Raw genomic sequence first — 14,395 nt, 5'->3', positions numbered from 1 at the left:
GACCTTATTTGGATGGAAAATAAATATTATGGTGGGCCCTACGAATTTTTTAACGGTGAAATTCATCGTCTCGCTGTTATTTTTGGTGTGGTCCATTTAAGATTTGGATATAATTTATTTTTTGTCTAATGATTTAAAAGATCTTGGAAAATGGATGAACCGTATGAATATAATAAATACATTATTATGGGGCGATGTAACTTTGATCTTCTTTGAACCGTTCGTACAACTCGGGAAGGATCGTCGGCACTCGTATTGGCACGACACGTGTCTACACCAGCTATATTGCCGGTGGGTGGTACACCAGCCAGTCCGCTTCGATTGAGGAGTGGGACAGCTCCTTTCATAATGGAAGTAGATTGGTTGGTGTACCACACAATAGCCAATCACGAGGTATGTGTTATATCCCATCCGTGCTTTTATTTGGCAAGCTCATCCCAAGGCTTGAATTTAAAAATAAGATAGATCCAAAGATCAAGTGGGCTACACTTTAAAAACCTGTAGGGAATGTTTACCATTGAAATCATTCAGTGGGTCAAAGAAGTTTTGGATCGATATGATATTTATTTTTCCTCTCCATTGAAGTCTTTGTAAGCTTATGAATAAATTGGATGGAAAATAAATGTTATGTTGGGCTAGAGGTGGGCATCGAGTCGAGTCGGACCGGATTGCCCCAACTCACCTCTATCCAAGCTTCTCAACGCCTTATCCGAACTCGTTCGGATCTAGGACCGAGACCGGGTCCTCTGACTCGACCAGAACCGTTGTACTGCTGGCCTCACCCGACCCGTGCCCGATTCGGTCAAAAAAATTGGGTCGGATCGAATTATGTACGGTTCGGATAGAACCTCCTTGACCTTAAAAGAGTTTCAATGGTAGACGTTCAATCCCAACTGCTTTTTACAGTGTGGTCCATTGATCTTTAGATCTATCTTATTTTTCAGCTCAAGCCTTCAAACGAGCCCCCCGAGTGGATGGACGGTTTAGATATAATACATACCTCTTGATGGGACCCACAGAACTTGCCGACGGCAACACGCGAAATCAACTGGGCTGGTGCGTGGTACATCTCGCAATCCACTTGCATATTTTTTTTTTAATATTTTCTGCACCACGTAATGGGATGCTATGTGGGCCCATAGTGATATTTTTAAGAAATCCACACCGTTCATCAGTTGTGAGACGTTATTTTAGGACATGATACTAAAAAATAGCTAGATCCAAAGCTCAAGTGTGCCGGACGAGAGAGGAAGGTGGTCATCGAATTTACACTGTTTCCTCTCGTAAGGGCCACTTGAGTTTTGGATATACTTTGTTTTTGGTCACGTGTCCTAAAATAATCTCCCAAAACGGATGGACGGTGTGGATTTATCACAAACATCACGGTAGGACCCACCTAGCATCCACGCAGGGGGGGTTCACGTGAAAGGCTATCCCTTCAAATCCGCCTGTGTCAGCGAGCTCAGTGCTCGAGGCAGTGAAGGAAGCCGGTGAGAAGACAGATTGGCTACTCCTCGTGCCACCAGCCAACGATGGTAGTCGGTGTTCTGTGGACCCCACTATGATGTATTTATTTCATCCATGCCGTCCATCTATTTTTTTAGATCATTTTATGGTAATAAAAAAAGAGCTAAAAGCTAAACAAAGTGTGACCAACGTGATGGACAGTGCAGATCTCACACATACTCAATCTTTCCATCCACGTCAGTAAAATCAGCACCACCACACTCGTATGCCAACACACGTGCAGCTCACAGCCATAGTTATTTTGCTTGTTTAAAAAAGGTGAACCCATCTCACCTGACGAAACCCACACGTCCACCAGACTACCGCTCTCTCTCAGATCTCACACATGCACTGACGCTCCTCGAGCTTTGAGTTGTATGAACGGTTCAAACAGGTCAAAGTTTCATGGGCCCAAAGTGATGTATTTATTAATCTACACCGTTCATCTATTTTTAGAGATCATTTTAGAGTATTATCACAAAAACGAATTATGTCCAAAGATCATCTAGACCACACCATAAATAGCAGCGGAGATAATGATTTTCACCGTTAAACCATTTGTGGGCCCACCATAACGTTTATCTTCCATCATAAGGTCACAAAGACCTGAATGAAGCGGAAAAACAAATTTCATATCGATCTAAAACTCTTGTGAATGCAAAAAGGGTTTCAATGGTAAACGTTTAATCCCCATTACTTCCCGGAGTGTGGTCCACTTAATAGTTAGATCTATCTTATTTTTTGTCTCAAGCCTTAATACAATATTGCCAAATGGATGGACGGTTTGGATATAACACATACCTTGTGATCAGACTCACAGAAGTTGTTAACGTTACACCAGCCAATCCGCTTCGTACGCTAGCCAATCCGCTTCAGACAACTGTATGCCAACCATTCTGCCTGCTGCGACTCTCTCTCTCTTTCTCTCTCGCATATACAGTGATACTCCATTTTTCAATCTGGTACCTCTCTCTCCAACAAAGAAATACCGTAAAGATCTAGCTAGCCTTTACTTGCCTTCTTCTTCACTAGACAGAGAGACAGACATAAAGAGAGAGAGATATAAAGAGAGATAGAGAGAGAGCGTTGGGGGCTAGGGCGGGGTTTTTTAGCGCCAAACGAAAAGCAAAGACGCGCAGCGGTAAAACTTTACTGAGAAAGATAATTTTGAAAAATGAAGGGATATGTAGATCTCGGGTCGGGTCGAGTCGGACCCTTTCGGTTCGGATTTTTGGATCGGTTCTGTCCGGATACGTCACTATCCGAACCCGACCCGAAAAAAATCGGATCTGGATGGACAGACTCGATCAGAGCCGATCTAGGCCGTCGGTTCTGTTCGGAACGGTACCGAGTCGGGTCGGATCTGGTCGGATCCACCGGATCGGGTCCAACATGCCCACCTCTAATCACCATTATTTCCCGTAGTGATATTCAATCATCACTATTTTTTGTGGTGTGGTCCACCAAAGATTAGAATTTGCTTCATTTTTACATCATGCTTTCTGTGGTGTGGTCCACCTAAGATTAAAATTTGCTTCATTTTGAGATCATGCCTTAAAATGAGCTGGCAAAATGGATGGACCAGGTGTGCCTAAGATATATACCGAAATCCGATTGCATACTGAGTTACTCAGTACGGTCTCATCGTACGGAGTAAACTCTATTGGCCCACCTTGAATGCATGTGTTTATCCACACTACCAGTACACTCTTATTGTACTGAGTAAACTCTGTTGGGCCTACCTTGAATGCATGTCATTTATCCACACCGTCCATCCGTCTTTATAGATCATTTTAGTGGTTGATCCCAACATTTAAGCATATCCAAATCTCAAGTGGACCATACCACAGGAAAGAGTGGAATTATTGATTTCCACCTTTGATACCTTTATAAGGCCCCCAGTAATATTTATTTGTCATACAAGATATTCATAAGATTACACAGACATGGATGAAGGGAAATCGCAAATATCAGCTTGATCTAAACCTTCTGTGCCTCAAGAAACTTTCAACGGTGGAATTTCAATTCACACTGTTTCTTGTGGTGTGTTCCACTTGCGCTTTGGATATGATTATTTTTGGGATAAAACTCTAAAACTATCTGATAAAATGGATGGACGGAATGGATAATATATATATATATATATATATATATATATATATATGACGGTGGGCCCCACATCAGCGATCCACCGAAGCCACGCCCCATTACGACCGTCCACATAGGTCCTCATCTTGGATCTTGGATGGCCATAAACCGAAAGTTGAATTGGCTGCGTTGTCTTGACCATTGGATCAATGCCTTGCAAAATGACTTTTTGAAAGAAGCACAGCCGTCCAAGTTTAATGGGAAAATCTTGTTGATATATTGGTAGGGTCCTCTAACCATTGAGGCTTCTTCAGCCTAGCCCCACCTACAATAATGCCTACAAAATGGACAGTTGAGATAAATGTGCAGCCACATGTATGGTCCAGATGACTGCCAACCAATACCATTCCAACACTCTAGAATTTGATCAAACCGTTCAAAACACATGTATTGCGTGACCCTTAAATTACTGCCAAGCTCTAATTTTTTAGGTCATCCACCACCATCCTGGTGTGGATTAAATAATCCATGGGTTGCATATCCGTGGGCTCCACTGTAGAAAATAATATAGAACCGTCCAAAGTGACTCGGATTCGGTAGTGCCTCGGGTGCCAAGATCTGTTGGTACTGGAAAAGCTCTTTGGGCCCCACCACGATGTATGTATTGGATCAATTCCGTTCATTCATTTTTTTCAGTTATTTTAGATTATTTGCCCAAAAATGATGCAGATCCAAAGTTTAAATGGACCACACCACAGCAAGGAGTGCGATAATGACTCTCACAATTGAAACATACCTAGGGCCCACCTTGATGTTTATTTGCTATTAAAACTGATCATAATATCACGGAGAACTGGATGAAGGGAAAAAAACAAATATCAGCTCGATCCAAAATTTCATTGGCCTCTAACAAGTTTTCAATGGTAGGCGTTCAATCTCCACGATTTATTGTGTTGTGGTCCATTTTAACTATATATCTGTCTCGTTTTTTTCTTGCCCATGCTGTAAAATGAGCTCGAAAAATAGATGGACAGCATAGATAAAATACATACATCATGGTGGGGCCCAAATAGCTCTGACCAGTAGTGGTCACTAAGAACTCCAAATCCATGAGGTCTCCCACTTCACATGATGGTTGGATATCGGCCAACTTCATAGTGGTGTGACATTAATTGATGGGTAGGTTGGATGCCATATAAACATGCCGTGGGCCCCACATGCAGCACTGGGAGAATAACTTATTCCAAAGGTTTGGCAGAGGAACGGGACTTCAGAAATGAATACTAATAAAAGTGGAATGTCCACAAAATCAATAGCTACGCATGCAATGACAAAGACTGTCACAAACGTAAATTTTAAAAAATAAAAATAAAATGTTAGTATAAATGTAAAATAATAATAATAAAATCACGTGTGTGGGGACGGGACTTGGCTAGAGGTGTACACAAGTAGAACCAAGTCGAGCTTGGCACAGCTTGACTCCGGCGGCCACTAGCTGACCTCAACTCGAACTTGGCTTGGCTCGGCCCTCAAGCTTGATTGGTCAGCTCAGCTCGGCTCGGTTCGGTCAACAACTTAGGCTAGTTCAAGCCGAGTTTGAGCCAAGATAGAGCCAAATTCACATAAACTGTACCTTCAAATTCTCACTTAATGTAAAACACTAGCAGCAGTTTTACAGGTATTTCATCGAAGGTGTAGGCAACATCACAACAAAAAAAAAAAAAAAAAGAATTTGTTTGATTAAACATATCTTCCTTGCCACCAGCAGACACTTCATTGAGTCATTTCATCAAACAATTGGTGAGCAACATCAAAGTAACCGAGTCACCGAATTGGTTCGATTTGAATTCAATTCGAGTTAGGTTCGAGTCGAGCTTGGACAAGCTTGAACTCAATTTGAAATTTTTTCGAGCTCAAAAAATCAGCTCGACTTGGCTCGAATTCAGTTTCAAACTGAGTCAAATCGAGCTTTTTCGAGTCAAGTCGAGTCGAGTAAGCTAACTGAGCTAACTTGGTTCGTGTACAGCCCTAGACTTGGCTGCCATGGCGTAGCCAGCAATGCCAGTGAGACCCTGAACGTGTAGCCCACCTTGATGTATGATGGTATATCCACACCGTCCATCCTTTTTGCCAAATTATTTAGGGACATTTTAACTGAGATGAAGCATACAAAAATCTCAGATGGACTGACGCACCATAGAAAACAGTGGTCATTGAGAGGCCATTGATAAAAACTTCCTATAGTCCACCATAATGTATATTTGCATTCAACCTGTTGATAATGTCATGCAGACCTGAACCTGGATGAAGGGAAACACAAATGTCAGCTTGATTCAAAACCTTGTGGTCTGTGATAAGTTTTTAATGGTCAATGACCAATATTTTCTGTGGCATGATCCACCTGAAACTTGTACCTGCTTCATTTTTTGGTACCATGCCCTAAAATAAGCTTGCAAAACCAATGGATGGCGTCGGTATACAATTCATACATTGAGGTGGGTCCGGGGTTGAGGTCTCACCCACCCGATTGGGTAATACCCCTACCAACTAGCCAGAGACTGATGACCCTGTCAGGGATCTGTGGGGCCTACCATGATATATGTGTTTTATCCATGCAATTCATTTATTTTAACAGATCATTTTAGCTAACAGTCCAAAAAAGAGCTAGTTCCGAGGCTTCAATGGACCACACCAATGGAAACAATGGGAATTGAATTGTGAGCTGCAGAAGTTTTGAATCAAGCTGATATTTATGTTTTTTATTCATCCATTTGTATATAACCTTATAAACAAGTTGGATGGCAAATAAGCATCACAGCGAGCCCTAAGAAGGTTTCAACAATGGGCCTTATTGTCACCAATGCTTTTTGTGGTGTGATCCACTTAGCCTTATCTGTACCTCCTTTTTAGCTTATTCCCTAAAATGATCCGTAAAAATGAATGGACATGGATAAAACAAATATATCATGGTGGGCCGCACAAAGCCCCTACTAGGGGAAGCGGATTGGCTGGTGTAACACACACTACCGACTTGGCTAGTGTGGGTACGTGCCGTGCGAAGACGAGAGCCCACGCTCCCCGATCTTCAAGCCGTACGAACGGTTCAAAGTATATCAAAGTTACATGGGCCCACAATGATGTATCATATCCAAAGGTCAAATGGACCACACCACAAATAGCAGTGGAGACAATGATTATCACCATTAAAACATTCGTAGGACCTACTATAATATTTATTTTCCATCCATTTTGTTCATAAGGTCATACAGACCTAGATGCAAATTTCATATCGATCCAAAACTTTTGTGACCCCCGAGAGGGTTTCAATGGTAGGCATTCAATCCCCCAGCAGTGTGGTTCATTTGATCTTTGGATTTGTCATATTTTCTCAGCTCAAGCCTTACAATGAACTCACCAAATGAATTGGCGGTTTGGATATAACACATAACTCTTGATGGGACCCATAGGACTTGGTGACGTCGACGCACCAGCCAAACCGTCCATCTATTTGAAGTGATCATATTAGGGCATGATTAAAAGAATGAGTCAAATTTAAAGCTCTAGTGGACCCCACCATAGAAAACAGTGGGGAGAGTAACTTCCACGATTAGAAGTGGGCCACAATCAAGCTGATATTTATGTTTTCTCTCTTTCATGTCTGCATTAAGACATGAACAGCTTAGATCTCAAATAAACATCACGGTGAACCTTAGGAAGGTTTCAACAGTGGACATTACTCTTCCCACTGTTTTCTGTGGTGGGTTCTACTCCATCTTCAGATAAGCCTCACTCTTTGGATAATACCATGAAATGGTCTCTTTAAATGGATGAACGGTATGGATACAACACATACATTATATTGGGCCACCATAATTTGATGACGTCACTTCAATAGCCACTCAGGCTACTCAACCGTCAGTAGCTAATCCGCGTCCGGTGGAACTAAGGAAATGGGTGTAAGTAACCAAATCCGCGCCATTCCGCGGTCGCAGCCGCAGGGGACGCGGATTAGCTACTTAAAAGTTGAGCAGAGAGAGTTCGATACCGAAGTGAGGTCACCAAGTTATGTGGATCCCACCATAATTTATGTTTTGTATCCACACCGTTCATCCATTTGGAGAAACGATTTTAGAGTTTAAGCCAAAGAATGAGTTAGATCCAAAGCTTGAGTAGACCCCACCACAGAAAAAAGTGGAGAGACTAATGCCCACCATGAAAAACTTCTAACGGCCACAAAAGTTTTCGATCAAGCTGATATTTATATTTTCCCTTATTTAATGTCGGTGTTAAGTTATGAACAGGTTGGATCTCGTATAAACATCACAGTAGACCTTGTGAAGGTTTCAATGGTGCTGGTCACTCTCTCCATTGTTTTCTGTGGTGGGATCTACTTCATATCTGGATCTGCCTCATCTCATGCTCTAAAATGATCTCTCCAAATGGATGGATGGTGTGGATACAAAACAAACATCATTGTGGGACCCACATAACTTGGTCACGTCACTTTTCGGTGGACGGGGATTGCCCGCCTGTTTTGTGGGCGGGCCCACCGTGATGTATCTGTTTATCTACGCCGTCTATATCCCTTCTCTCATATTATTTTAAGGTATATCCACAAAAATTAGGCAGATCAAAGCTAAGTGGACTAAACAAAATAATAAGCTTAGGTTGCATTAAATGCAAGATTGACCTTACAGTGTGATCCAATTGGGTATTGGATGTGCCTCATTTTTCCGCGTATAACTTAAAATGATATGAAAAAATGGATGAACGGCATAGATAAACAGATACATCACGGTGGGTCCACCCACTGAATTACCCGTTCGTTGCTAGAGAGGGGAGGGGCTTGGACAAAATCCGCGTCCGAGCCGAAGTCGAGTACGCGTTTGCATGTGCAAGTCGCGCGTCTGCCTGTAAATCGCATGTGTGCATGTGTAAATCATGCATGCGAGAATAACACAGCCGTGTCTGACTTGAGTGGCACCAACCTTCTACTATAAATACCCATCCATCATAAGTTCCTAATAATAGAGTATTAGCAACAGCAGACATGGCCACACATAAATCTCTCTCCCTTTCTTTTCTCATCTTTTTACTACCCTTTCTTTCTTCCCATATAACTTCATTTACAACGGCAGCACCAGCACCGACCCTCTCAGAAACAGAGGCTCTGATGAAATGGAGAGCTAGCCTCTCACCAGCACAAGCTCTCCATTCATGGTCGCTTCCTGCTGCTAATGCTACCACCAACACAATCTCTCCATGCAAATGGATTGGAATCTCATGCAATGGTTTTGGAAGGGTTCTAGGGATAAGCTTACCAAGTGCAGGCTTGCAAGGTAACCTTGATAACTTGAGCTTCCTATCATTTCCAACCCTCCTTCATCTCAATCTCAATAACAACAACCTCACTGGAACCATCCCAACCCATATTGGCACTCTTTACAAACTCACATCCCTCAATCTGTCCAAAAATAAAATAAGTGGATCAATACCTCTGGAAATAGGAAATCTTGTAAATTTGAATAAGCTAGACTTGTCCATTAACCATCTAGCAGGTTCCATCCCTTCCACTTTAGGTAACTTGACAAAGCTTTCCATCTTGTTCTTGGACCAAAATCAAATATCAGGCTCCTTTCCTCCACAGATTGGGAATCTGCAAGACCTCATTCAATTGAAGTTGTCCCAAAACAATCTGACTGGTCCAATCCCTCCTGTTTTAGGTAATTTGAGCAACCTTGTGATTTTGCATCTCTGCAATAACCAATTTTCTGATTCAATTCCACCAGAAATAGGGAATTTGGTTAATCTCAAGGAGCTTGACATGTCCAGTAACGTTTTAACAGGTTCTATCTCTTCGATTTTAGGGAACTTGTCCATGCTCACTGTCTTTCATCTGTTTGAAAATGAATTATCTGGTTTAATTCCTTCAGAGATAGGAAATCTAAAGAATCTGGTTGAGCTAGAATTGTACAAAAACAATCTGATTGGTCCAATCCCTCCTGCTTTAGGTAATTTGAGCAACCTTGCACTTTTATATCTCCACAACAACCAAATTTCTGGTTCAATTCCACTAGAAATAGGAAATCTGGTTAATCTGAAAGAGCTTGACATGTCCAGTAACCTTCTAACAGGTTCTATTCCTTCTACTTTGGGGAATTTAACCATGCTCACGTATTTCCGTTTATTCGAAAATCAGATTTTAGGTGGAATTCCTGCAGAATTAGGGAAACTGAAGAATTTGATTAAGATGTCATTGGGGATTAACAATCTGACTGGTCCAATCCCTCCTACTTTCGGAAAGTTGAAAAAACTTACTTTCTTGGGCCTTACTTACTGCAAATTATCTGGTTCCTTGCCTCAAGAAATGAGAAACATGACAAATCTTTCTCAACTCCACTTGGGCGACAACAGCTTCTCTGGTTATTTACCTCAGTTATGCAAAGGTGGATCTCTTCAAGTATTCACTGCATTAAACAACAATTTCAATGGTGAGATCCCGAGAAGCTTCAAAAACTGCACTAGCTTAATTAGAGTGCGACTCAACAGAAACCAATTAACTTCAAATGTATCTGAAGCCTTTGGTGTATACCCACATCTCATATTCATGGATGTCAGTGACAATATGTTGTTTGGAGAACTTTCATCGAATTGGGGAGAATGCCGAAACTTGACAATGTTACAATTCTCCGGGAACATGATCACAGGTGAAATTCCTCCAGAGATTGGGCAGTTGAAACATCTGCAATTGCTTGATCTTTCTTCGAATCATCTAGTTGGTCAGATTCCTAAGGAATTTGGGAGGCTGACTTCTTTGTTCAAATTGTTTTTAAATGATAACCAGCTTTCCGGTCAGGTACCACAAGAGATTGGAAAACTATCCAATTTGGAGGTTCTTGATTTGGCAATGAATCATCTAAGTGGTCCAATACCATCTCAATTAGGGGATTGCTCCAAACTCCAGAATCTGAAATTGAGCAAAAATAGTTTGAATGGAAGCATTCCTTTTCAGATCGGAAACCTAGTATACCTACAGGGCTTACTAGATCTAAGTCATAATTCCCTCAGTGGAGAAATATCAGCACAACTTGCGAAATTGATTAGGCTGGAAAATTTAAACCTCTCCCACAACATGCTGTCAGGCTCCATTCCACACTCTTTTGAAGGGATGTTCAGCTTGCAATCCATTGATTTTTCATATAATGCCTTGGAAGGTCCTCTGCCCAACAACAAAGCCTTTCAAAACGCTCCTGCAGAGGCATTCATAAAAAATAAGGACCTATGTGGTAAAGTGCAAGGTTTGCAACCTTGCAATACCTCTTTGGTTAGTCATGGCAATGCACGAAAAGGCCACAGGTTTGTGATCCTCATTATTCTTCCTCTCTTGGTGGCCTTGTTTCTTTTATCTGTAATCATCGGCATCTCTTACTTTTATTACCAAAGAAGAAGAAATATAGAGAAAGGGGTTCTTGAAAGGAGCAGCAAAAATCTATTTTCAATATGGAATTATGATGGGATTGCCGTGTTTGAAGATATCGTAGAAGCAACAGAGGGTTTTGATGAGAAATACTGCATTGGAATTGGAGGGTATGGGAAAGTTTACAAAGCAAATCTACCAACAGGCCAGGTAGTGGCTGTAAAGAAACTTCACCCACTAGAAAGTGGGGATCAATCAGATCAAAAAAGTTTTTGGAATGAGATACGAGCATTAACAGAAATCCGCCATCGCAACATTGTGAAGCTTTATGGCTTCTGTTCCCATGCTCGATGCTCGTTTCTAGTCTACGAGTACATGGAAAGGGGAAGCTTGGCTAGTATCCTAAGCAACGATGAAGGAGCTGCACAGTTGGACTGGACTCTAAGGGTGAAGGTTATTAAAGGAGTGGCCAATGCTTTATCTTATATGCACCATGATTGCACCCTGCCGATTGTCCATCGAGACCTTTCAAGTAACAACGTTCTATTTAATTCCGAACTTGAGGCGTTTGTCTCTGACTTTGGCACTGCACGATTGCTGATACCGGGTTCATCCAATTGGACTATGCTCGCAGGCACATATGGTTATGTCGCTCCAGGTTAGTTGCTAGTATATTCTCCATTCTTCAATAGTTTTATTAGCAACTAATCTTTATTTTTCTTAAGCGTTCCCATTCTTTATTAGCAATTATATAATATAAAGTTTGTACATTACTTACCTTCTTTGGAATGTGGCAATCTAGGGTGACTAGAATATGAGAAAATTTGTATTTGAAAATTTTTCCTTTTCCCTCTGGCCTTGCAAGGAAACATACAAGGGATTGTGTTCCAATCCCCAACTTTATTTGGCTAAAAATCATGAAGCATTCCTTCATACCAAGTCTAGATGGATGAATTATCACTATTTAAGAATGATTGAAAATGCTCATTACTTCTAGCCCATAAAAGTAAATGTGAAAAATGATGCATCAGGAAATGTGGTATCCTGTAATGCTCTGCCAAGAGATCCAAGAGAATGGTTGGATTTTCTCCATTGTACAAGGTTTCATAGCTCTATGATCCACACCGTCAATGGGATGTTCGATACAGTGAATGCCCCATGCAACAAAGAGGTTCCAAGAGTGGAAAATCCTAGCCGTTCAATCTATGCTTATTGATGTGCACAATTGCTTTTTTTACTTTGACCATAGATGTTGACCACCAAAATGGTTAGGATCACCAATTAGGGAATTAGTAATGCATGTGCCATCTGAATCACGAAGCACTATATCAATGGTTTGGATCTTGGATCTATGGACCTGCCAGTATAAACTTAAATCCTGAGCAGAATATCATAGAAACTCTTGGGTGGAGCATGTTCGTTGGCTCTTTCCTTTGCCCATACGTTGCGAGAGAGAGAGAGAGAGAGAGAGAGAGAGAGAGAGAGAGAGAGAGAGAGATATTTGGTTTGTGGGTCTAGAATATTTATACAAGTAATTATGCTAGATCCTTTTTAATATTAGCAAACAATGCCCATATCACCCAATCCTTGTAGCTACAACGACACCTATACATGCATTAATACATTCTGGTTCACATATGCCAACATCTCATGCATTTGGGACATTTGAGGCATGCATAAAAGTAGGCCCAACCATGCAGATGACCAGACATAATGATTAAGCTAGTACCTTATCAATGCGGCTGATGAGTGGACCATCCCGACATTTTAGCAAGATCATCCGAAATTTTGATCCATCTTGTGCATGTCCCAGTTGTACCACATACATCTCAGTTGGCATATGGGCAGTTAGTAAGCACAAAAACCTAGAAGATATGAAACCTAGCTTGAGAAACCCAGATGAGTTTTGATATATGATTATGAGTTTAGGCATTGATGATTAACAAAGAGAAACGAACATGGTTCAACTATCTTCTTTCTTGCAGAGCTTGCATATACAATGAGGGTGACTGAAAAATGCGATGTATATAGCTTTGGTGTTGTGGCACTTGAAGCGATTATGGGAAGGCATCCTGGGGAGCTCATCTCCTCTTTATCGTCATCAAGTAATCAAGATACACTGCTAAAGGATATGTTGGACCAACGTCTCTCGGATCCAATGGCTGATGTTGCGCAGGAAGTCGTATTTGCAGTGTCCATTGCCCTTGCATGCATTTCACCGGATCCAGACTCTCGACCAACCATGCACCACGTGGCTCAGGAGCTATCTGTTGGTGGGCCTTCTTTCTCTCTAGAGCCACTCCATGAACTTACATTATGTCAACTGATGGATCTCAAGGTATGATTGGGTGGATGAAAATCATCCAGGTTGTGGGCGTGTAGTGGAAAGAACATTATTACTGTGTGTTTATTGTATGAAAATCATTGAGCACAAAGAAGGTTTTTTTTTTTATTGTTATGATATGTACATTGTTCAGTGTGTAGAATTGATGTGTATTTAGAATGTAAATTTTTAAGATTGTGATCGAAATCCAAATATAATAAAAGTAGGTTGAAAGAATAAAGATGTTTTCTTGTATGATGGTTATCTTTTAACTAAAGATTTTCAAGCGAAAGAGTTTACCTTTTAGGAATCATAGTCCTCTTTTGTGATACCAATTTTGTACTATTTTATCTGCGAGAGAAGCTATACATTGTGGCTTCTTTAATTTTATTTTATTTTTTAAAGGAAAAAAGAACATCAAATTCATACTCTAGCAATGTGACTAGTTGAGAAACAAACCTAATTCTGTAGTTGCACAAGTGTGCAAGGCTATTGCTATAACGAAATTCATTATTGTGAAAATGTTCAAAAAAGAGTGTACTAGAAGATTTATAGAATTAAATTCATATGAAAATATATATGAATAGTTGAAGTGGGTAGAAAGTTATGAAATAAGAAGAGAAGTGTGTAGAAAGGTCCCTAAGTGCCTAGGGGCCTCTTTGTGATTTATCAAGTAAAAAATGCTTAATAGAAGTGAGATTCTTCCACCATTTCTTTGTCCCTCTTCCTCTTATCCCACTTCTTACTTGTGTGAGAGTGTGAGTGTCAAAGGCCTATTTGCATACAACATAACTCATGATGGGCATATTGTAGCTCAAACCAAAGTGCCTACCTAATCTGCTCAATTCTATAAGGGCATAAGGAATAGCCTAAGCCTTTCTTTACATGCAACCGATGTTAAGAGGTCCAAAACTGTCATCAAGAGGTCCTCATGTTGCATGGATATATCCCAAAATTTGCATAACTTGGATAAGCCTCCTTACCTTCGGAATAAAGGAATTTTTTTTCTAAAAGAGTTGGCACTCCAAAGAACTTCAATTGGCCTTGTTGAGACCATCTTC

At 40.9% G+C, this 14,395-nt stretch overlaps 1 protein-coding gene across 1 annotated transcript; it reads left to right on the top strand.

The window, feature by feature from the left end:
• Positions 1–8,575: 8,575 nt before the first annotated feature.
• LOC131231276 (probable leucine-rich repeat receptor-like protein kinase At1g35710) lies at positions 8,576–13,589 on the top strand. The gene is made up of 2 exons (XM_058227422.1): positions 8,576–11,669; positions 12,997–13,589. Exons 1-2 carry the CDS (start codon positions 8,645–8,647, stop codon positions 13,353–13,355), a joined length of 3,384 nt encoding a protein of 1,127 aa, XP_058083405.1. The 5' UTR covers positions 8,576–8,644; the 3' UTR covers positions 13,356–13,589.
• The last annotated feature ends 806 nt before the right edge of the window (positions 13,590–14,395 follow it).

The sequence above is a fragment of the Magnolia sinica genome, chromosome 17, assembly GCF_029962835.1.
Source record: "Magnolia sinica isolate HGM2019 chromosome 17, MsV1, whole genome shotgun sequence".
Classification (NCBI taxonomy): Eukaryota; Viridiplantae; Streptophyta; class Magnoliopsida; order Magnoliales; family Magnoliaceae; genus Magnolia; species Magnolia sinica.
The sequence above is the reverse complement of the archived record's forward strand: the minus strand, read 5'-3'. Positions and strand labels throughout refer to the sequence as shown.

What these genes read in the sequence shown, in the direction of transcription:
- LOC131231276 (XM_058227422.1), top strand. Translation starts at nt 8,645, where the DNA reads ATGGCCACACATAAATCTCTCTCCCTTTCTTTTCTCATCTTTTTACTA. An exon ending in ATATGGTTATGTCGCTCCAG is followed by an intron (nt 11,670 to 12,996) that starts GTTAGTTGCTAG and finishes TCTTTCTTGCAG; the next exon opens with AGCTTGCATATACAATGAGG.